The following is a 23,258-nucleotide window of genomic DNA, read 5'->3' as shown; positions in this document are numbered from 1 at the left end:
AAGCCCGACACCATGCTAAATTTGTTAATAACCTCAAATAATGTGCATGTACTTTTTAATGGTTCCCTTAAAAAGCAGACCAAATCGTCTGCAAAAGCCTTCCCTTTAAATTCGTGTCCTTTTACCCTGACTCCTTTGATTTTGCTGGTCTCTCTAATTCTGATGTTCAAAATTTCTAATATCCAAATAAACAGTAACGGCGACAGGGGACACCCTTGTCGAGTCCCTTTTTGAATTTCTATGTAGTTTGTCATTTCGTCGTTTATTTTTAGCAAACATTTTGGAAGGAGCCCCAGAGCTGCTCTTGTCCTCACTTTCCAAGAAGTCTTTCAGTTGTGCTTAGGCAAGGAGGAGGGCCATAGAGAACAGGCTGATACATCCTGCTGAAGAACTGTGAACATTTTGTTTACATTGCATAGACGGAGCCAAGGAAGGTTCTGCAGTTTCGCAAAATACACCCAACGTAAAGACACAAGAGAACAATAAATACATGAAACGTATTGCTTCACTACCATCAGAGACTCTGAATATGCTAGCTGCAGATGCAGGTGAAACATCAAGAGAAAATGCTGCTAGAACATGGCCATACAGTCTGGAAACTACTTAACTACTTAACACACCAACATACATTGTTCAGGGCAAACTAGTACTGGCCTGCTTTGGGCCACTTCATCCTCTGCACAAAGAACAAAGCCCTATTAAACTCTATAGAATTTATTTTAGTGTAAATATGGTGAGTTTGTCAGAAGAAAGGAGATTTCCTCAGAACATTAGGAAGACCTTTCTGGCCATAAGGGCTGTTCAACAGCCTCGGAAGCCCCTCCTTTGGAGGATTTTAAGGAAAGGCTATCTGTCAGGGTGCTTTGAGTGTGCTTTTTCCTGAAGGGTAGAATGGGGTTGGACTGGATGGCTCTTCTTCCAACTTTATAGCCCTCTCTACACTGTCATAAAATCCAGATTATCAAAGCAGATAATCCAGATTATTTGATTTGAACTGGATTATATGAGTCCACATTGCCATATAATCCAGTTCAAAGTAGATAATCTGGATTTTATATGGCCAGGGGAAGATTTAGGCCCCATCTACCCTGCCATATAAAATCCAGATTATCTGCTTTGAACTGGATTATATGGCAGACTAATATAATCCAGTTCAAAGAAAATAATCTGGATTATATGGCAGTGTTGATGCAGTCTTAGGCCCCTTCAACACTGCCATATATAATCCAGATTATCTGCTTTGAACTGGATTATATGGCAGTGTAGACTCATATAATCCAATTCAAAGTAGATAAAGTGGATTATCTGTCTTGATATTCTGAGTTATATAGCTGTGTGGAAGGGCCCTTCTATACTTCCATATAAAAGTATTCTTTGAACTGGAATATGAGGCCTCTTCCACACAGCTGTACAAAATTCACATTGGACTGAACTCTATGGTAGGGCCCTTCCATACTGCCCTTTATCCCAGGATCTTATCCCAGAATATCTGGTTTAAACTGGAATATATGATTTCCCACTGCCAGATAATCTGGGATAAACAGATAATCTGGTATCAGATCCTGGGATAAAGGGGAAGTGTGGATGGGCCCATTATGGACCTAGGTTCCTTCCACACAGTTGAATAAAATCCCACATTATCTGCTTTGAACTGGGATATATGGCAGTGTGGACTCAGATAAAACAGTTCAAAGCAGATATGGTAGGATATTCTGCCTTGATATTCTGGGCTATATGGCTGTGTGGAAGGGCCCACAGTCTTCACTGCCATATAATCTGGGATAAGCATAATCAGGGATCAAATTCTGGGATACAGGCCAGTGTAGAAGTAGACTTAGTCCACACCTACACTGCCAAATAAGGCAAAGATTTTCCCCTGATAATAAATCTAGTTGCGTCTGACTTGGGGGCTGGTGCTCAGCTCCATTTCTAAGCCGAGAGCTGGCGTTGTCCAAAGACACCTCCTAGGTCATGTGGCCAGCATGACTGCATGGAGTGCTCTTATCTTCCTGCAGAAGAGGTACCTACTGATCTACCCACAGTTGCATGTTTTCAAATTGCTAGGTTGGCAGAAGCTCGGGCTAACAGCGGAAGTTCACTCTGCTCCCCAGATTCAAACCAACCTTTTGGTCAGCAAGTTCAGCAGCTCAGCGGTTTAAATCACTGTGCCACCGGGGGCTCCACACAGGCATATAAAATCCAGATTATTTGCTTTGAACTGAATTACATGGCAGTGTAGACTAAAGGCCTTCACCACAGGCATATACCCCAGAATATCAAGGCAGATAATCCACAATATCATCTTTGAACTGGGTTACCTGAGTCCACACTGCCATATTTTCCAGTTCAATGTGGATTTTATACAGATGTGTACAAGGGGCCTGTGTCTCGGTGGGAAGAAGCAGCAGCAAAGGGTATCCAAGCAAACTCATTTTTTTGGCCCTTTCTACACTGGCATATCAGTCAGTTCAGAGCAGATAATCTGGGGGCCCTTCCACACAGCCATACAACCCAGAATATCAAGGCAGGAAATCCCACATTATCTGCTTTGAACTGAAATATATGGCAGTATGGACTTAGATAACCCAGTTCAAAGCAGATAGAATCATAGAATCATAAAGCTGGGAGAGACCTCAGGGGCCATCCAGTCCAACCCCCTGCCAAGATGCAGTCACATTCAAAGCACCCCCGACAGATGGCCATCCAGACTCTGCTTTAAAACTTCCAAAGAAGGAGCCTCCACCACACTCCGGGGCAAAGAGTTCCACTGGTGAACAGCTCTCACAGTGAGAAGTTCTTAATATTCAGGTGGAATCGCCTGGGATTTCTTGCCTTGATATTCTGGGTTATATGGCTGTGTGGGAGGGCTCTGGATTTCAGATGGCAGTGTTGAAGGGCCCTTCTCTTGTTTATATATTAAAAGGCGGCGACCTAGGCCTCCCTGAGGGCCCTTCCACACAGCCCTATATCCCAGAATATCAAGACAGAAAAATCCCACATTATCTGAGTGTGGACTCATATAACCCAGTTGAAAACAGATACTGTGAGATATTCTGGGATATAGGGCTGTATGGAAGGGCCCTGAGTTCTCCCCTCCTCCTCAGCCTCCAGTCACGTTTTCTTCCGGGTTTCCCCTTGAAGTAAAGGCAGGGGGGCCACTTGCCCTCTTCACTCCTCACACTGGGCGCGCGCCCGACCTCGAGGTGTTGTTTTGTACTTTGCGCGCGACGCCTGGAAAGACAGGGCACAGAAAGTGTGAGCGCGCGCCCACCAGCCCGCGCGCGCATACCTCCCCTGCTGTCCCCATGAAGGTCCTCGCGAGGGAATGAATGCGGGACCTGACTGCCTTCGCCTTCTCTTGCTGGAGAAGCCCCGCCCCCGCCCAGGCGGAGAAAGGGTGTCCCGTCCCCCCCCCCCATTGGCCACTCTTGCTGCCCAGTGGCTGATATCCAAGAGCCTCTCCCCCTCCCCGCAGTCGACCCTGCCCCCCTGGCTCCGGAGGGGCCAATCAGCTTGCGGGGGGGCTGGCACTGGGCAGCCCTTAAAGGGGCCCACCGCCAGCCTTGCGCCTCCAGAGCCAGGCATGGGCCAGGTCCCCTCGCAGTGAGCCAGCTTGCCCCCGCAGCCCGTGTTTCGAAATTTCTCGGCGGTGCAAGGTAAGGAGTAGAGTGTGGCTCCAGGGAGGGGAGGGAGTGGAGCCTATGGAAAAGAGAGGCGCGGGCACGAGGCACCTCCGGAATTGGCTTTGAGGAAGGCTCGCGCCGGGTCCTTGACGCCTTCGCTCTTCATGTCTGCGACGATGCTGTTCACACGGGTCTCGGGAGGAGGGTGGAGGGGGCTTGGCTTGTCTGCTTCCACCAAAGCCGCCTTCACTTGCGGGGCTGCCTATAGGGCAAGGAGAAGGGGCTCCGAGAAGCCTTGTCCCGGGAAACAAATTGGAAACAACCACGGTCTCCTTCTTCCCGCGCCTTCGCTAAAGGTATGCAAAGGGTTAGCTGGCTTTAATTGCGGTTCTCTATCGGAGGGAGTTAAATGCCAAGCAGCTCTGGCTTTCCTTCAAGCTGGATGTCTCTCTCTCCCTGTGTTTTGTGTGCAGAGGGGCTGCCTTAACTCTTTCAGCCACACAGATCTGGCTTGCTCTCTCTTGTTTACGGCTGCATTCTACTGTAGACTCATCTGATGCAGTTTTGGCCCCTTCCCCACAGCGGTATAAAATCCACATTGAACTGGATTATATGGCAGTGTGGACTCAGGGCCCTTTCCCACAGCCCTATATCCCAGAATATCAAGACAGAAAATCCCACAATATCTGCTTTGAACTGGGATATCTGAGTCCACACTACCATATATTCCAGTTCAAAGCAGATATTGTGGGATTTTCTGCCTTCATATTCAGGGATACAAAGCTGTGTGGAAGTGTCCCCAGAATATCAAGGCAGAAAATCCCACACTATCTGCTTTGAACTGGAATGTATGGCAGTGTGGACTCAGATAACCCAGTTTAAAGCAGATATTGTGGTATTTCCTCCGTGATCTTCTGTTTTATGTGACTGTGGAAGGGCCCCCAGAATATGAAGACAGATAATCCACAATGTCTGCTTTGAACTGCATGATCTGAGTCCACACTGCCATATAAACCAGTTCAATGTGGATGTTGTATAGCTGTGTGAAAGGGGCCCCAGTTCAAAGCAGATATTGTAGATGATCTGCCTTGATATTCTGGGTTATATGCCTGTGTGGAAGGGCCCTGTGCATGCATTATGTGGGTCTATACCATTCCAAACTACATTATATGACAGTGTAGATCCAGCTGTCTAAAATGAGGGAACAAAAGGGTGTCTTTGCCCCAGTTTTGGGGGGGGGGGAGGTGAAAGGGAGGTGCTTTAAGGAGGGCTCTTCCACACAGCCATATAACCCAGAATATCAAGGCAGAAAATCCCACAATACCTCTTTTGTGCTGGGTTATCTTGAGTCCACACTGCCATATATCCTAGTTTAAAGCAGAAAATGTGGGGTTTTATTCAGCTGTGTGGAAGGGGCCAGAGTCGGCTTGGAAGAAGCCTGTTGTTTCTATTTTTCAAGACATTGCAGTGTTCAATCTGGCAGCTTTTCAAAGCAAGAAGGGGCCCTTCCACACAGCCATATAACCCAGAATATCAAGGCAGATAATCCACAATATCTGCTTCGAATGGGATGATCTGAGTCCACACTGCCCTATAATCCAGTTCAATGTGGATTTTATACATCTGTGTGGAAGGGGCCAAGGATCCATTCAATAATCAACAAGTTGAACGATATTTCTCTGAGGCCTCTTCTACTGCCATCTAATGCAGATTATCAAAGCAGATTATCCACATTATCTGTTTTGAAGTGGATTATCTGAGTCTACACTGCCATAAATCCAGTTCAAAGCAGATCATCTTCATTTTACATGGCTGTGTAGAAGGGGCCTGAATGGCGTTTAAGGAAAAAATAAGTGGTCAGAGAGGAAAAGGCAACAAGATCACATTTCATCACTCAAAAAAAGAAGAAAAAAAAGGGGGGGGGGAGACAATAAACCCGTCCCCATAGTGAAAGGTGTTGGCTATGTAGACCCTCTTTTCAGGGATTTCCTAGGCTACTTTTGGAGGATCTGGGCTTGAACAGATAACAAATCTAGGAGGAAAAACGAGTGGGAGCTATGTTTCTTGTTCCGACTTGTTTATATGCATGTGAACATGCCATTTCACATGTGAAATTTTAATGACGTGCAATCATACTGTATCATATTAGTAGAATAATCTTTTTATTAGATCCCATTCATGTTGGATGGCATGCATATTATTTTTGAAGTTGTTAAGGATTCAGTGAACATGTAAAGCATGGTGGTTACCACTACATGTACCAGTGAACAGCCTTCACAAACCTGGTTTTGCATTTTATTGGAAATGTCCTGTTAAAATAGAGAGGCTAGGAACCAAGATTGCAGACATCTCGGATGAAAAAGTATAGCAATTTTGCAAGTAGTAAATACTGCCTCTCTATGCATTAGCAAACAGTCAGGATTTCCTTCCTTAGGATGAGGTAGCAATGGTTGGATCTACACTGTCCTACACCCCAGGATCTGATCCTAGATTATCTGCTATCAACTGGATTATATGAGTCTACACTGCCAGATAATCTGGGATCAGATCCTGGGATATAGAAGCAGTGTAGATCCAGCCATTGAGGCTATAGTGATATCACTGAGTGATAACTTGCAGTCCACCCTTCAGTTGGTGTATTTAAAGGAAAAGAAGTAATCCGGACTGTGAGGAAAGGGATTTGGATTATTAGACTCTGTAGAAATGTCGCTAGTAGCGACCAGTGCAAACTTGACAACATTCATTCTCTGTTTGATGTCTCCAAAGATATTAACTGTCTTAATCCCTCAGAATTAAAAGTTTAGAAAATTGAATTCAGTTATCATTTTCTTTACAGCAAAGATGGGGACAAACATCAATGTCTGTTTTCTGATTTAGAAAACTATTATGAAAAGAAAAAGGGTACAGATATATATAGTGATATTCTAAGGGAACAGAAAATAAGTGAAAATCAACAGGCAGTGAGGGAGGCTTGTAAACTAGTTTTTGTTGGTATGTTTACTGTGTGTTTAGTGCAGTTTTGTATAGGTTAAGAATATTGTTTTAGATGTAGTTTTGTTTGTTGTAGTGTAGAAAAAGTTAGGTTTTTTCAATATGGGGCTATTTTTTCTATAACTGTTTCTACATCTGTTTCAGTGTGTTTGTATTTCTTTATTTTTGAATAAAAATAATGTTTATTTAAAAATTAAAAGTTAGAAAACAAAACAATAGGTCAATTTTAATTCCAGGCATATAGAGGAGCAGTCTTTTTATGCCATATATATACAAGTCTTCATTATTATAATAGTTAGTAAAGATCTGTGTTTTTAATGTGAATTTAATAATTCAGTTATTGAACTATGTCAGTAAAACAGCATGCAATTGTGTCCACTATACTTGATTCTTTCTGCTTCACAAAATGCTGAGTATAGTTGGAAAGACTTGCTCAGTTTTGCATGTTATCTCTGCAATAACAACTTGGGTGCCACTTTGCATTACTGGAGAGGGAAGCCAAAATCAGTCAGTTCTCTTGTGATTATATCTGTATGATAAAATATGCTGGTTATATTCCAGTTTTCAGATTTTTAAGTGTGGGCCCTTCCACACAGTCCTATATCACAGAAAATCAAGGCAGAAAAAATCCCACATTATCTCAATGTGGACTCAGATACCCCAGTTCAAAGCAGATATTGTGAGATTTTCTGCCTTGATATTCTGGGACCTAGGGCTGTGTGGAAGTGCCCTATGACTATTGAAATGTGGCTCTTTAGAAATGTGTGAAGTTTTTTCCCCCCATGCAGACTTATTATAGCAGTTGCAAACACTTGTGACGCCTGGCCGTAATGCTCCAGTCAGTAAACACTAATGCCATCATAAATGTGTCTTTTAAGGTGCTGTAAGACTGTTTTTGCTTTATAAAGGATGCATTAGGGGAAATTATGGAAAGAAGGAAAATGAATACAGAACTAATTAGTACGTTATCTGATGCAGTTCCAGGAAGCATTTAAATTGGTGCCAAACATTGTCATGCCTTGCACATACTTATCAGGCTGTTAATACACAAATCAGGATTTATACATTTGTATATTTGGAGTATATTTAAGTTTTTAAAGTGTTTCATGATGAATTCTTCTTGAGTGATTTCCAACCATAAGTCCTAAAGGTTTTGGTACTTCAACTCTCAGAAGTCCCTGGCAGTTTGGCCAACTGTCAGGAATTCTGGGAGCTGAAGTCCAAATCAGCTGGAGGGTCAAAGGTTGGGAGCCGCTGTTCAAAGTTACAGAGATCTTTAGTTGTAGGAAGGCCTTGCTAGAATGTTGCTAACTTTTTAGAGGTTCTCTATGACTGTGTGCTTCAGTTCTTGGTAGACTTAGCACATTCATTCTGATTAAAGAGTGTTAAACTATTCCATATAGGAAAACTTCATACTAGTCCTTGGAGTGATAAAGGACCACAGAAAGTTAGGAAGCCAGCTTTTTCTTTTCTGTAAATATTCATCCTGTATACATCTGGGACAATGGAAAATACGCTGCATACACTTAAATTGCACATTAGAATATTTGAAAACATTTCACTGTGAGCCTTTCTGAAAACTGCTTCTTTATACAATAGATATCACTTCTCACAGCCAAGTATATCATGTTACAGGTATGGGAACAACATATTCTTTGATTGGATGCTAAGATGCTAAAAATAGTATGAACAGTATTTCCCATTTACAGTGCAGAGTTAGATTTGTTTTGAATGTGAACTATTTAAGAGAATCATTTGGGAACTCACAGGGGAAATCAGGGCTAGTTTCAATGAAATCCATATGCCGAACAACACCCAAAACATGCATTCACCACCACTGGTTTTATTACAGACACCATGTGTGTTGTTGCCTCACTAAGGTTTTTTCTTACAAGAATTGAACATCTGCATGTTTCTTGGGCCCTTGCACATAGCTATTTAACCCAGAATATCAGGGCAGAACTGGTTTGAACTGGGTTATTTGAATCTGCCATGTATTCCAGTTCAATGTAGAAAATGTGGGATTTTATTCTGCTGTGTGGAAAGGGCCTCGGCGAATTTAAAAGGTCTTAAGTCGATCATCAAGACTATTGTATGTTTTTTAGTAGTTAAATGAATTAATATTACTGGTTGGTCAACAACAACAAAACTTTATTATGGTCCATAATCAGCGCAAAGTGGGGCACAAAAGCCCTGGGAAGGATAAACACAGTTCCCTAGTGAAGCAGTTATACAAAACAGATTAGAAAACAGTTTGAAATCACAGTTTAAAAACACAGCTTAATGTAGCAGGTATGTCATTTTCCAGGCATGGGTAGTATACATAGTAGTAGAATGCCCAGTTATGGTGCAAAAAAAGTGCCATCAATTGCTAGGATCCTTCGAGAGGGGTAAGTCTACAATATCCTGCAACATTATGTAGTGGGCCTTGGGTATCCACTGAGCCCCCCCTTGTGAATACCAAAAATCAATGAATGCTCAAGTCCCAAAAGTAGCAAAAGACTTTTCTGTATATAAAATGAAGGTTTGCTTCTTGGATTTTTTGAGAAATATTTTCAATCTGTAGATGAAGCAATCTGTGGATATATTTGGCCAACTGTGTCCAAGTAGAGCATGTTGTTTCACCTTCCTCCAGTTGATAAAGCAGTCGCCCATTGGGTTGGGATGGGGGTTTAAACCTTTTTCTCAGACATTAAGGATGTCTTCACAGTTTCAATGTGGTTTATTTCCTGAGAGTTCACCTGTGCTATAGAATTAATGCAGTTTGACATTACTAACTGTTCATGGCTCAATCCTGTGGAATAATGTGGTTTCCCTCTTTGGGAGGGAAGACTAAAGATGTTGTAAAGCTACAGCTCTCATGATTGTATCTGTAAGCATAGTAGACAAAACACCCACTTGATGCATGTCCAGAACAACATAGATATCTCTCAAAATCCTATTTAAAAGTTGGAAAGAGTCAGATACAAAACCCCAACTTTTACGGTTCACTAAGTACAAAGAGGAAGCATGAACATGGATAATAAACTATTGAACTAAAAGACTTTATTAGAGATGATATGGTGTGATATCCATATAGAAATAGGCATCCGTCTTCTTCTTTGTGAAGAAAGCTTGTTTGCCCGGGATTGACAATTTAGTGCTGCAGTGGGAGTCATACAGATCAAAGTTTTTGCCTCTCCCCGAGTTGAAATCCCCCACTACCATTTTAACGGATAACAGGCAGAATGTAGGCTGGACTCTCAGCATGTCACTATTTGTTTGATTTTTAACATCTTTGCCTGATGAAGTAGCCAGTGACACTTCAAAAGCTTGCATAATGGTTTGTATATTTTAGAGCTGGCCCAATAAAGATATTGCTGCTTGTGGTTTTCATTGTATTTTTCATTGTGTTTCCCTTGAGTATGATTGAGATGGTTGCTCTATTCTGATATGTGCTCTAGATTAGATAATTGGATCCCAGACAGTGTCTGATATCCTTATGGTTAGTTTCTGGCCAGATTACATCAGTTTAATCCATTTTTGAATGGTGAATCAACACATAGGTAAACCCACATGAGTCAAAGGCACTATTCTAATCAAGGCTAACAATAGGAGTTAAAACCACTTTCCAAATTCTCATTTTGAATGGTACCCTTGCTCAACTGTAAGATGTTTACCTTAACACATTTTTTAAGATGAATTGTCCCAGACATGTTGCTCGGTCAATTGCTTGAGGTTCGGATCAAATGTAGATTTATCATGAAACGTATGTAAACATGCTTAGAGCTTCAGCTGCCTACTTCCAATGTGTGTCCCTTTTTATGGTCCAGCCATCCAATAGGAGTTGAATTTTTCAGCTGGTGAAAGTCACTGGCAGCCCTCCAGGAGAAACAGGATGACTTTTAGCAGCTGCAGAATTTGTTCATGGTTTCTAATCAGGTGTGAAGAGTTTCCTAGTAAATCAGGTCAACTTAATCTGTCTGGAATTAAATCCCATCTGTGGAAGTGCCCCTATCTGACATTTGGTAAGAATACATTTGGAAGTTTTTATGGACATTCACTACACTCTTTCCCCTTTTGCTCATCATTTTACAGGACTTCAGGAAGACTTTTGCAGCCATGGCCACCTCTGCAAGTTCCCATTTGAGTAAAGCTATAAAGCATATGTACATGAAGTTGCCTCAGGGGGACAAGGTGCAAGCTATGTACATCTGGATAGATGGGACTGGCGAGTTTCTGCGTTGTAAGACTCGGACACTGGATCATGAGCCCAAGAACATTGAAGGTAAGTCCAAAAATAATTTTTTTTCAAGCTTGGGCAATCCATCTAATTATTCCTTTGCTGTATTGTTGAGAATGACAAAGCACCTCAATTGGACATGATATGAATGGGTAGGAGATAGAGAACACTGACTTTTATGAGTTTGTGTTGGGTTATGCTGTCTTCTATTCCATCAAGGTGAGATAAACTGCAATGTTTTACCAAAGCTTCCATGTCTTCAGAATTAATTTGCAAAGCAGAGTTTACTTGGGTAAAAATATGCATAGGGTGGCACTGTGCACAAGGAAAATGGAAAAACTATCTAGTGCTGAATTTTTTTTTGATGTTTAGCTTGAATCTCCTCAAAGCTCTTTAGGTGAATTCCGTTTTGAAGATAGGGAAGACCTCTTGTAACTTTAATTCCTTGATTCAGTAATGCAGCTGAGCCAGAATGACTTAAAATAATGTATTTAAAACATTTCAGTAGCACTGATACAGAAAAAAAAATCATGGATTATTCAAAGCTTTTGTGAGCTGGTGCCCAGTATGTAGGGCAGTTTTTAAGTTGTCTTTCCAGAAGAAATCATAATACATACAAATGAACTTGTATGTGCATTTCCAAGGTGTGGCATATAGTAGTACTCTGCCATTAATATCCCATTTTCTGAAAAGGTCCATCCATTTTTTCCCTATTGTTCAACAGGTTTCCCTCTTCCAAAACCTTAAATTTAGGGTGAGAATTGTATTATCTTCCAAATATTTATTGGACTGTAACTCCCAGTGTGCCTAGCCAGAATAGCTAATGGTAAGGAATTGTAAAATTGCAGTCTTAATAGTAGTGGGGAGGGCTACGCCATTCATAGTTCCTGTCCCTACTCTACTTGATTCCTCCTCTTATCTCCTTTTCTATGAATTCATTGGCATGACACCAAATGCTAGCCTCGGTTGAAATATACTTTATTCACATTCCATATTCTGTGGGACGGCCTCCTGAGCAGAGTACATCTAAGAGGACAACACCACATCACTAATCAGAACTATGTTAAAAGCCTTTATCCTATTTCCCAAAATAGTTTTATTCTTTCCCCTTTAATTGTATTCTGTGACCACGTCATAGAATCACAGAATTTGAGACCTCAAGGGTCACCCAGACAAACCCCATCCATGCATAAATATACAATCAAAGCTCTGCTGAGAGCGAACCATTCCATCTTCTGTTTAAAAGCCTCCAGAAAAGCATCTAAGGCAATTCTTACTTCCTAGTGTTTAGGTAGAATATTTTTTCTATGCCTCTATTTTTTGGCTGTTACATCACATTGTTGTCTCATGTTAATCTTCTAGTCTCCCAAAACTTTTAAATCCATTTCACTCATAACAGTTGTCAAGCCAGGTCATCTGTCCTGTATTTATATATTTTGGGGCTTTCCTACCTTACATTTCTCTCTGTTGAAATGTTTATTTTGTTAATTTTCAAACCAGTTATTTAATCCATTAATGTCATTTTGGATTTAAATTCTGTTTTCTGGGGTATTCGCTAACCCTCCCAATTTGGTGTGATCATCATCACATTTAATAAGCTGTTCCACCATCCAAGTCAAAATGGTAAATAGCAGTGGACACAGGACAGTACCTCATGGCACCCCACTAATCAGAGAGTACTGTTTTGGTTTGGTCAGCTGGCCAACCAACTTTTGTTTTTGACCTTTTTAGATTGTTGATGGGCTATTCGTTTATATTCCTCTTTGGTGATTTTCCTTTTTTGCACAGATCCCTTTTAAATCTTAGCTCAGTTGAAAATTCCGTAGACATCCATTCTGGTTTCTTTGGACATGTTACATTTTCCCTCCTTATAGGAATTACTTAATATCTCTCCTTTAAGAAATTCCCATCTATTACTAACTTCTTTCTCTCTTAGTATTCTTGATTATAGGATCACACCCAGCATTTCCCAATGTTTATTGAAATAAGCTTTCTTAAAATCTAGGATGTGTGTCTGACTATGCTTGGCTTCCTCTTTTTGCTATATAACAAACTCTAGAAAAAACATGGTCGCTCCCACCTTAGGATTCCACCACTTCCACCATTTTAACCAGATCAGATTAGGATCTGATTAAATCAGGTCTAAGATAGGTCTGAAGTAGACCCTCACAGTGGCATCTGCTATTTCTTGCCCCTTAATTTATATCCAGACATTTTCAACTTGGCTTCCAAGATTCAAGTTAGCACGATTAAAATAGTTAAAATATAAACACATTAAAATTCATAAAACAACAAATTAAAACAGTATAAAACAACCAAGACATAACACAGTATAAAACAACAATCGAACAAACCACCAATGGCCTGAGTAGTAAACAGATTCTGATAGTGCTTTTCTGAGAGTTCAAATTCATTTTGCTTATTTCCCATGGTCTGTTTATTAGTGTAGAGAAATCTAAAACCAAGAGCCATTCCCCTAGCTGCCTATTTAATTTTTTTGCTCCCACTCTTGAGTTCTTATACTATTTACCCAGTTCCCTTCATAACAATCAGACTATTATTTCCAGCATCTGATAAACTCCTGCCCTCAAGAATAATGTCTCCCTTCGCTATACAACTCAGTTTTAAAACCCACTTGTGTCCCTTGTTCCATATAATGTTTTTCCATGGGTGTCAATATCACTAAAATAGGTTACTTTTGGTGGAAGAGGCTTTTGAACAGATTAAAAAAAAACATATATTTGACGTTCTGGCTTTTGTATAGATTTTTTGCAGATCCATCCACATTAATGCACACAGAATCCATCTACCAAACAAGTTGATGAGCAAAAGAATACCATGCGTGTGTGTCATATACAAACTTAAATGAACCAGATGGGTATGGAGCTGTGACCTGAATAGTCCTGCCTGTCTACAATAAGGATTGTTGGCTTGCTCAGTATTGAATCTTGTACCATTCATTTTTTGGACTATAATAAGTTGGGAAAAGAGTGGGAGGAAAACCGTGAGAGTACACAACTGAGTTGTTCTTTTTTTGTCCTTCAGAATAAAGTAGCTACCCCACACAATAAATAGCATTAGAATTTCTTCACTGTTTTCCATGGAGCTGGCCAGAGATAGTTATGAAACCAATACAGCATGTATGGCTAATTAGAGGTATTTAGCTTGGGTGCTTTGTTGTTATTCTGAAAAAGTGGCTGGCAGTGCTTGGGTAAATAATTGCATCACCTCAAGCATATGAAAGGGATCAAGTTGGTTGGAGGGATTAACCACTTTAATTCCATTTCAAATATGCTTCTGTGTCACCTAATTCTCTCTGGGGTGCTGACATACTTGGTTGTACAGTCATAAGTTCTGCTGCACAATAATCAAAGTTTCACAATAAGAAAACGTGAATCCTATGCAACTTGCATAGGATTCAGCTTACAGTTCTTCAGGTTTTTAAAAAAATTAATGTACTCCGTGTTCAGTTTTTTGGTGGAGTTGTTGGTAAAAAAATGTGGAAGCAATATATGGAAATGTGTGAGAAAGTTAAAGAATGCACTTTGGAATTGTTTTAAAATACTGCAGGTAGTATGTGCAAGTTTCTCTGAGAATTTTCCATATTAGCATTAAGACAATTGAGATTCTTCACAACTCCAGTTCTGTGCCACAAGGCAGATATGTCTGTCCAGATTTCTTAATGATTTACCAAATTGTTTGCTGTGATATAACTGCAACAATTTCCTCCTATAAAGAGAGATCACAATGCATTCTATAATAATCTTGCCAGTGACAAGATATTAGTCAATGAGCTTTTAGTTCCTTTGTTTTAAAGACCAATGGCACCTATTGCAATTTATCTGTAAATGTAAAAAATGACAATGACAGCGATGTAATAGGAAGTATACTAAGGCTGCCATTTCATGTCTCCTTGCCATTTAACTCAGTGGGACTTTGGGATAGCATTGTGAAGCTATTTCTGTTACTGAAAATAATTTGATGTTGGTAAACATCACAACCTTCTGGGGCAGGGTGCATGCTTCCCTCTTCAAAGATTACTTTCATATATGGAGGTTTTCTTTATGTACACAGTTTTTTCTGCACACAGTTGTGTAGACTAATAATCTCTTCATGAGGAGTCCTGATATTTCCATAGTAGTAGGAGCAATGTCAATTCACAAGAAGTCCCTTATCAACGTTTCTGGGAAACAATGAGGTACTATTCCTCTTCTTTTACTTCCAGATCTACCAGAATGGAATTTTGATGGCTCCAGCACCTACCAGTCCGAGGGCTCCAACAGTGACATGTACCTTGTGCCTTCTGCCATGTTCCGGGACCCTTTCCGCAAAGACCCCAACAAGCTGGTTCTCTGCGAGGTCTTAAAGTACAACCGCAAGCCTGCAGGTGTGTTCTTGTAATCTGCTTTTCTATCCTGCCATACCTGACAAAAGCAAAGAACAGTAGCATTAGAAGAAATGAACAAGATTAATAGAAACTGGACATATTTAAAGTCCATGGAGGTTAATTTCTAACATGGGCTGCCATTACTCTTGAAGCCTCCTTGCTCAGACAACAAAATACCAGCTATTGGATGTCTTTCCTCCTTTAAACCCAGAGACTCTTTCACACAAAGTGATTATGACATGGCTTCTGTTTTCTTTTTAAAAGAAAGCAACTGCTAGCCACAAAGAGCTCTTCTTCCTGCTACTTTTAAGCGCCTACCTCCCTCTTTTACTATACAGGCAGTCTTCAGATTACAAACATCCGAATTACAAATGACTCATAGTTAAGAATAGTGGTGAGACAACAGGAAGTGAGAGAAATCTACCCCTAGGAGGGGAAATTCACTCCTGAAATAGTTATCATGGAGAAAAGGTGTCTCCACTGAAACTTTGTCACCAGTCCTTGTTTCCACAACAAGCCAATTTTTTCAAAATCCAATTATCACAGGGACAGAAAGTGAGATGAAGTCTTCTGAACAGGGACACAAACACAAAACAATCACCACAATGGTATTAACCCTTCCCCATGCTATCCAAAGCTAAAATATGTATATTTGGCTAGAATTATACTTTAAAAATGTACCTGTTCTGACTTACAAACAAGTTGAGGACTGCCTGTATTATCTTGGGAAGTATTACTTTTTGAGCTGCATCTTGCAGAATTTGATAGCCAGCATGTTTCAGCTTGAGTTATCAAAGTATAGTGGTTTGAGCATTGGGCTACAATTATAGAGAACAGAGTTTGAATCCCTACTCATCCATGGAAGCTAATGGGTGGTCTTGGATATGTAATACTTAGCCTCCAAAGAAGGGAAAGGCAAATTCTCTGAATAGATCTTGTCAAGAAAACCCTGTTATTAGGGTTGTCTTAGTGTCACCATAAGACGGAAATTATTTGAAAGACTGCAACAACATTCCAGCCTAGCCCTGGATGTAATGTTTCCTTGTTACTTGACAGAATAATCTAGAGTAGTGGCTTACAATGCGGTTTCATAACCACCATGTAGTTAACCATCTGACAGATAATCTTTGAAATTCACCAACATTTGATTTGGCATTTGTGACATTACACTGCTTATGAAACAGGAGGTCCTTGTGATATGTGATACATTCCGTTTTTTGGTCTATTGCTTCTCAAAATCTCAGCTGATGTTGAGAAGGACCAACCATCACTATGTTAATGTAATTCGTCTGTAACTGTAACAATGTGATTGCAATTAATTGTATTAATGTACTAATTGCCTTCTCACTCTGGGCCATCAGTTATATTAGCACTGTAGTTAAATAAGAATGTAAGTTACTTCTTTAGTATATCAAGACAAGTCCAGTCCAACATTTATTTTCTAGTAAAGGAGAGCCAAATACATATAGAAATTCACAAGCATAGCATGCCGTTGTCAGAATGAAACCAGTAAGCCTTCCTTCTCCCCCCTCCTGAGCCACAAGACGTTCATTCTTTAAACTGCACCATCTGATTGCTCATCAGCTGATCTGATGATCACATGCAAAGCTTTTATTTTTGCTTCTCTCATGCAGAATACTAAATATTCTTCTACTCCTTTAACCCTTGCCTCACCTTCCTTAGCTTTTCAGAGCCTTAATATTGCAGTTACCATGGTGATAATGCTGCTGGCAAGGTAGTGATTCAAGCACTGTCATTATCTGCATCTTTTACCTCTTCAGCACTCAAGCTGGTTAGGTTGTTAGGTGCAAAGCCCACTGTAGATAGGTATTTTGAATGGCTGGAGGAAGTAAATGGCCCCATGTAAAATGAGGGTAATGATATATCCTACTGAGCAGTTAAGAATTGATTACAATGAATAGTTAGATGCGTTGAACTTTAGCGACTGGTTTAGCTGTACTCCTCTTGTGAACCCAAACTGAGTTAAGTGTGACACGTACATGTTTAAAATCAACCCTAAGACCACATCTTTTACAAAGCCCTTGTTTCACCCTGGAGCCCCCAGTGGTGCAGTGGGTTAAACCGCTGAGCTGCCGAACTTGCTGACCAAAAGGTCAGCGGTTCAAATCCAGGGAGCGGCATGAGCGCCCGCTGTTAGCCCCAGCTTCTGCCAACCTAGCAGTTTGAAAACATGCAAATGTGAGTAGATCAATAGGTACCGCTCTGGCGGGAAAATAATGGCGCTCCATGCAGTCATGCCAGCCACATGACCTAGGAGGTGTCTATGAACAATGCTGGCTCTTCAGCTTAGAAATGGAGATGAGCACCAACCCGCAGAGTCGGACACAACTAGACTCAATGTCAGGGGAAAATCTTTACCTTTACCTTACTGTTTCATCCTAGATCTTTTCCTTAACTGTATTGACTTAGATTACTCCTTACCTCTGCTCTGTAAGTGGCACACTCATAATCTGTGAATTCCTAGAGAGTTTAGGGATCCTCTAGGACAGTGGTTCTCAACCTGTGGGTCCCCAGATATTTTGGCCTTCAACTCTCAGAAATCCTAACAGCTGGTAAACTGGCTGGGATTTCTGAGAGTTATAGGCCAAAACATTTGGGGACCCACAGGTTGAGAACCACTGCTCTAGGAGTTATGCTGCAAAGTATTCTCATGCTGGATGGAACTACAAGCCAAAACATCTGCAAGGCTAAGAATTGCTTATACATGATGTTGGTTGATGATGTTGTATGAATAATCATGATTGCCTTTCTCTTTCTCTAAGAAACAAATATAAGGAACAGCTGTGAAAGAATCATGGATATGGTGTCTAATCAGAATCCCTGGTTCGGGATGGAGCAAGAATATACTCTTCTGGGAACAGATGGACATCCCTTTGGCTGGCCTTCCAATGGTTTTCCTGGACCCCAAGGTAAGATTGTCAAAAATTCCACTTAAAATCTTTCATTTATTGCCACAAATCCTGCCTTTGAAATAGGAACATTCATATCACCAGGAGGAACCCTGTCACCAATAATGGGGATTTTGGCAGCAGCCAATGATATTATCATGATGAGCTAGATGGGCAAAAGAAAGCTACAAAATCCTCATAAAAGGAATCCAGGATAAATAATAAAAATCTTTAAAATTGAAGAATATGTTCTCCCTAAGTATGGTTGGCCAGAAGTGTGTCCCATGTTACTTAAAACGGTCAGGTTGCTGTAGGAGACATGGTACACCTTTAAACATGGTGTGGTCACATTGTTTCTTTTAGCAGAAAATCCCTTCTATGTTTTCCCCCCCACATTTAGAAGTAAATTTGTTAGTCCAGCTGGACATGACTTTCCAACTTCTTCCCATTTTGGTTTCAGGGTGATGGTGCAGCTACCCTCCAAAAGGTCTTGAGATTGTAAAATAGTTTTGGGAACCCACCTGCCCAAGATTTATGTGTTCACTTTGAAAGCAATGCTACCATGAGGTGGTTTACATATGAGGCAGTTTTGCTGTATACCTGTTTAAAATAAAACAAAGCTTTCAGCAAAATATTATATAACCTAACGGGGTACAGTGGGATGCAAACATTACAGTTATCAAGGCAGTAGCCTACCACAGCTCTCTGGAGGCCAGGATAGAATGTAATGCAGGACTGAAAGATGAGCTAAATGTTTTCATTTTCTCCAAACGTAGCCCAGTGGGTTCCCTATTCAAAACTATTTAAAGCTAAAGCTATGCCGAACATTTCCAAGGAACAAAATCAGTAAATGAGTAATTTAGAAACACCACAACTTACTATTTGCTTTCTGTCCTCTCACTCCTAATCCTGTTTTGGTGTTTTCTCCTCACTAATCCTGGTGTCAGTAGGCGTGGTTGCTCTTTTTTCTTCTTCTGTGGAGGTAAAATTTTTGATCCTAACCAGTTGCAAATGGCATAGTGAAAAGGATGCCATCGCCCAGCCACTCATGATAAAGCTACACAATAGCATCTTTGAGGTTATACATTAAAGGCAGTTGAGTGTGACAGTAAAAATGTTAACAGGCTAGTCTATTTATGAGAGAACTAAAAGATTATTAAAAAATCATTTTTCAACACCCCTTGAAATATGTATGCAAAAACAACATTGGAAAAACCCATGGCTGGTGTGACTTCAGCCTTACTTAAAACATAATGGTCCAGATGAATGTGATCCAGTTAACTTTGCAAAACATCCAATTTACAAACATAGTGGCTAAAAGATGTAAAAAAAAAAAACACCCCATTGATGTCTTTTCTTTTTGCCCTTTTCTGCAGGCCCATACTACTGTGGAGTTGGAGCAGACAAGGCTTATGGGCGAGACATTGTGGAAGCCCATTATCGAGCCTGCCTATATGCTGGTGTGAACATTGGTGGCACAAATGCAGAAGTTATGCCAGCGCAGGTAGCTGCTTGGACCAAAATCTTGTAATGTGTGTTTTTGTCTCTGCTTTAGGATTCTCTGCATGTTTAGGATTTGGGGAGAAGTGTGAACAGCATCTTGCAGAAGGCTTTCTACCATGCAAATCCTGAGTGGCTTTGTTTTTTTCTTGTAGTGGGAATTCCAGGTGGGTCCATGCGAAGGAATTGAGATGGGTGACCACCTCTGGATTGCTCGGTTCATCCTTCATAGAGTATGTGAAGACTTCGGTGTCATTGTGTCTTTTGACCCCAAGCCTATCCCAGGCAACTGGAATGGAGCTGGATGCCACACGAACTTCAGCACTAAAGCCATGCGAGAGGAAGGAGGCCTCAAGTAAGTCCTGCTGCCCACTTACAATACTTTGTTTATGCGACATTAAAGAAACAAGAAGAGATGGGTGTCTAGGAGTGCCGTGGCTTTAAATTCTGAAGGGTAGAATATGCTAGAGGACTTCAGAGAGTAGTTGGTATGGATCTGCAGGCTTTTTAAATTTTGCAAGTGAAGAATGTCCAAGAGGAAAGGGCTTAGCTAGAATGTCTTTCCCATATTCACTAAATGTGGTTATGATTTTACATATGTAAGTGAGCATTTAAATATGTATTGGTGTACCATCCTGCTCAACATCTCATTCTGCTGACTCCTAGTACCTTATGGAGCAAGAGTAACTTAGAACCAAATGTTTCTCATTACCTTTGCAAAGGTGGCCTAGAGAGATTCCTAAAATATTTGAGAACATGCTAGAAACACTAGCTTTCCGGAGTCGTGTCATTCTGCATTGTCTCCATGTAAGGACACCAAACCTCTGTTGGCTGCCTTGTGCCCAGATGTGACTAGTGGTTTCTGTGTCAATGGGGCAGTGAATCAGGAGTTTGACATGGGCTTTAAATGAGCTGTCTAAAGTGCTGCACTTGGGTGAGTATGGCTCAAGATCTTAGAAACATATTTAAATATTTGCACAAAAATCCAGAATTGATGTATTGCCCCACAGCCATCATCTTTCCAAGCAATGCAGCTGGAAGGAGGCTACATTTTAGTGCGCTTTTCCTTAATGGTACAACATGGCCCCATAGAAGTGTACGCATGCTCCCTTCGCCACAAGGGGTATACAGACAGAAAACAAGAGGATAGGAAATGGATGCACTGCTAACATGTATAGAATTTTTTTTTCAGAATGGAAGACACATTTAGAACAGTCTAGTCTTGTGAAATTGAAAAATATCAGAACACACAGATTTCTCTCCAACCTTTATGGAAACACCCAACTCCATATAAAATGCATGCACATAATCACACAGACCCTGAAGGTATGCATGTGTGAAATCTGGACTTCTTAGGTTAAAGTCTTTGACCAAATATTTAACAAACACATTTGCACATCAATGACATTGTGATACACAGGCAATCCTGTAGTCCTAGTAACATGCACTTCAGCTAAATGATCTCTTTGATAATGCTGCAGTCTTCTGCTGTAGAGAGAAATTTGGAGGAATTGAACATCCTGCCTTTCATCCTTACCACAGGCATATTGAAGAAGCTATTGAGAAGCTGGGCAAGCGCCATCAGTACCACATCCGTGCCTATGATCCCAAAGGGGGGCTGGATAATGCCAGGCGTCTGACCGGGTTCCATGAGACGTCCAACATCAATGAGTTCTCTGCTGGAGTAGCCAACCGTGGTGCCAGCATCCGCATCCCAAGAAGCGTGGGCCAAGAGAAGAAGGGCTACTTTGAAGATCGCCGGCCCTCCGCCAACTGTGACCCTTATGCCGTGACCGAAGCACTAGTCCGCACTTGTCTCCTCAACGAAACCGGGGATGAGCCCTTTGAGTACAAGAACTAAGTGGACTTGTCCCGCAGGCACCCCACCCTCCTCCCCCCTGTCTGTCTCCTCTCTGTTCTAGATGTTAATTCTGAGGGCATGAGATACCATATTTGTGCCTCTCCTCCCCTCAAACTCACCCTCTCTTTTTCTTCTAATGGGAGGTGGAAGTCTAGTCTTCTTTCAGCATCCTTTCTGTCACTTGAAAGGCTGAGAAGACGAGGAGTGGGCATTAGAGGAAACAAACCTGAATTAACCACTATTTCATGTAATTTGTATGTCTTGAAAGGGTTTCAGTAGCTTCCAAAAACAGACAGCACAGTAGAGTATACGATGATAGGAAAAATGAGTGATCGTGGCTTGTCTCCTTTCCTCGAGGCTTGTCCTTCATGAGCACTAATTGAATTTGTGAAAACATAATAGTGCATCATGTGTCAAATGTTGTGGTGCTTAGACATTTGGCAGGTGGGGGGAGGTCTCCAGCCCACCATTTAAAAAAGTGGTGATACCAATGTGGGTGCATATGCTAATTCTCTGAAAGGTATCTTAATACCCTCATAAAGTAAGACGGGGCACTTACCTTTCAGCAGTGTTAGATCTCTTGGGCATTCTTACTGTCACCTTTTGTTTCCCCACACTAAAATTTGCTCTTAAGTTGCATTAAAAAGCTGTCAAACACTTTGATCTGTTTTTGGAAGCTGTCAAGGCTTTCTGTTTCTAACACAGAGTGAGGTAGGGTTATGTTATATTTAAATGTTTAAAAACAAAAATGTGGTTGTTTTTTTAATAAAAAAGGTCCACTGAACCAGCTGTTTGCAGAGAGGCTGAGATTGCTTTAGGTTGGTTATGGAGCCTCCAAAGTGAGCTGGTCAGAAGGAGAAAAGATTGAGAGAGAAAGAGAAAGAATATCCATATTTTTAATGTTTGATGGTTTGTTCAAGACAAGGGGCTATCCGTTTACAAGCTTGTAAGTTAAAATAGGTATTAATTTTTAATTTAAACTGAAGCCACTGGGCTGTCAGGGCAGAGCTGCGTGTGGCTGGCTGCAGCAACAATGATGCACCTGTGCTTCAAAGAAAGAGTTGGCTGGTCAACTTTAATCATGTTACTGACAAGTATTTGGCAGAGAATGGGGGCAGAAAAAGGAGCACATTATGAATTTCCAGCAGGATTTGCATGTCAACTAAAGCAGGGCTTTTGATGAAGCAGGAAGGGGAAGAGAATAGGGAAATGGGTTTTTAGAGATTTTAAATAACACGTTTTTAGGGCTTTCTAAAGCTGTACAGTTCTACAGAGACCACTGCTGTTCCACTAGCTATGTCTTGGTGGTCAAAAATGTCTGCCACTTCTGTCAAGATTCCACTAATAACCATAGCTGCCCTCAGAGGTAATGCTAGCAGGTTCAAACGTTCCGGGATTTTGTACCTTGGTATCTTGGATGGTGCCAATGAGGTTCCGCTGCATTTGGACTTGGAAATAGGGGTGTTTTTTTTGTAATAAAAGAGATTTTTAAACCTAATTTTCATCCATGGTCTCTGTCCTTTCAGTTCTAAACTGGGTATTGTGCTTTGCTTTTCTTGGTTCATCTTCCATAAATTCAGGAGTCATGTTTAGCAATTGTGTTTGGGTGTGACTGATCCAATTCAGTTTTCTTGAATCTGACAACCTCTACTTTTGTGTTACTATCACACATTATCCCCAGACAATATTTTATTTTCACTATGCATGAAGGTCATGACCATTCTTTGTTGTGGGTGGATCTTTCTATTTTCCCATCCATCCTTAT

General features: G+C 40.9%; 1 protein-coding gene across 2 annotated transcripts; it reads left to right on the top strand.

The window, feature by feature from the left end:
* The first annotated feature begins 3,498 nt into the window (after positions 1 to 3,498).
* Positions 3,499 to 22,991, top strand: glul (glutamate-ammonia ligase). 2 transcript variants are annotated; one of them, XM_062980708.1, is made up of 7 exons: positions 3,499 to 3,656; positions 10,692 to 10,881; positions 15,062 to 15,223; positions 18,007 to 18,153; positions 19,509 to 19,636; positions 19,788 to 19,987; positions 21,175 to 22,991. In XM_062980708.1, exons 2-7 carry the CDS (start codon positions 10,716 to 10,718, stop codon positions 21,491 to 21,493), a joined length of 1,122 nt encoding a protein of 373 aa, XP_062836778.1. In that variant the 5' UTR covers positions 3,499 to 3,656; positions 10,692 to 10,715; the 3' UTR covers positions 21,494 to 22,991. The 2 variants fall into 2 exon arrangements, with proteins under 2 accessions (XP_062836778.1, XP_062836776.1); XM_062980706.1 differs by lacking the exon at positions 3,499 to 3,656 and adding an exon at positions 3,819 to 3,979.
* The last annotated feature ends 267 nt before the right edge of the window (positions 22,992 to 23,258 follow it).

Source organism: Anolis carolinensis, chromosome 4 (genome assembly GCF_035594765.1).
Source record: "Anolis carolinensis isolate JA03-04 chromosome 4, rAnoCar3.1.pri, whole genome shotgun sequence".
NCBI lineage: Eukaryota > Metazoa > Chordata > Lepidosauria > Squamata > Dactyloidae > Anolis > Anolis carolinensis.
This window is presented reverse-complemented; position numbering and strand designations above follow the sequence as displayed.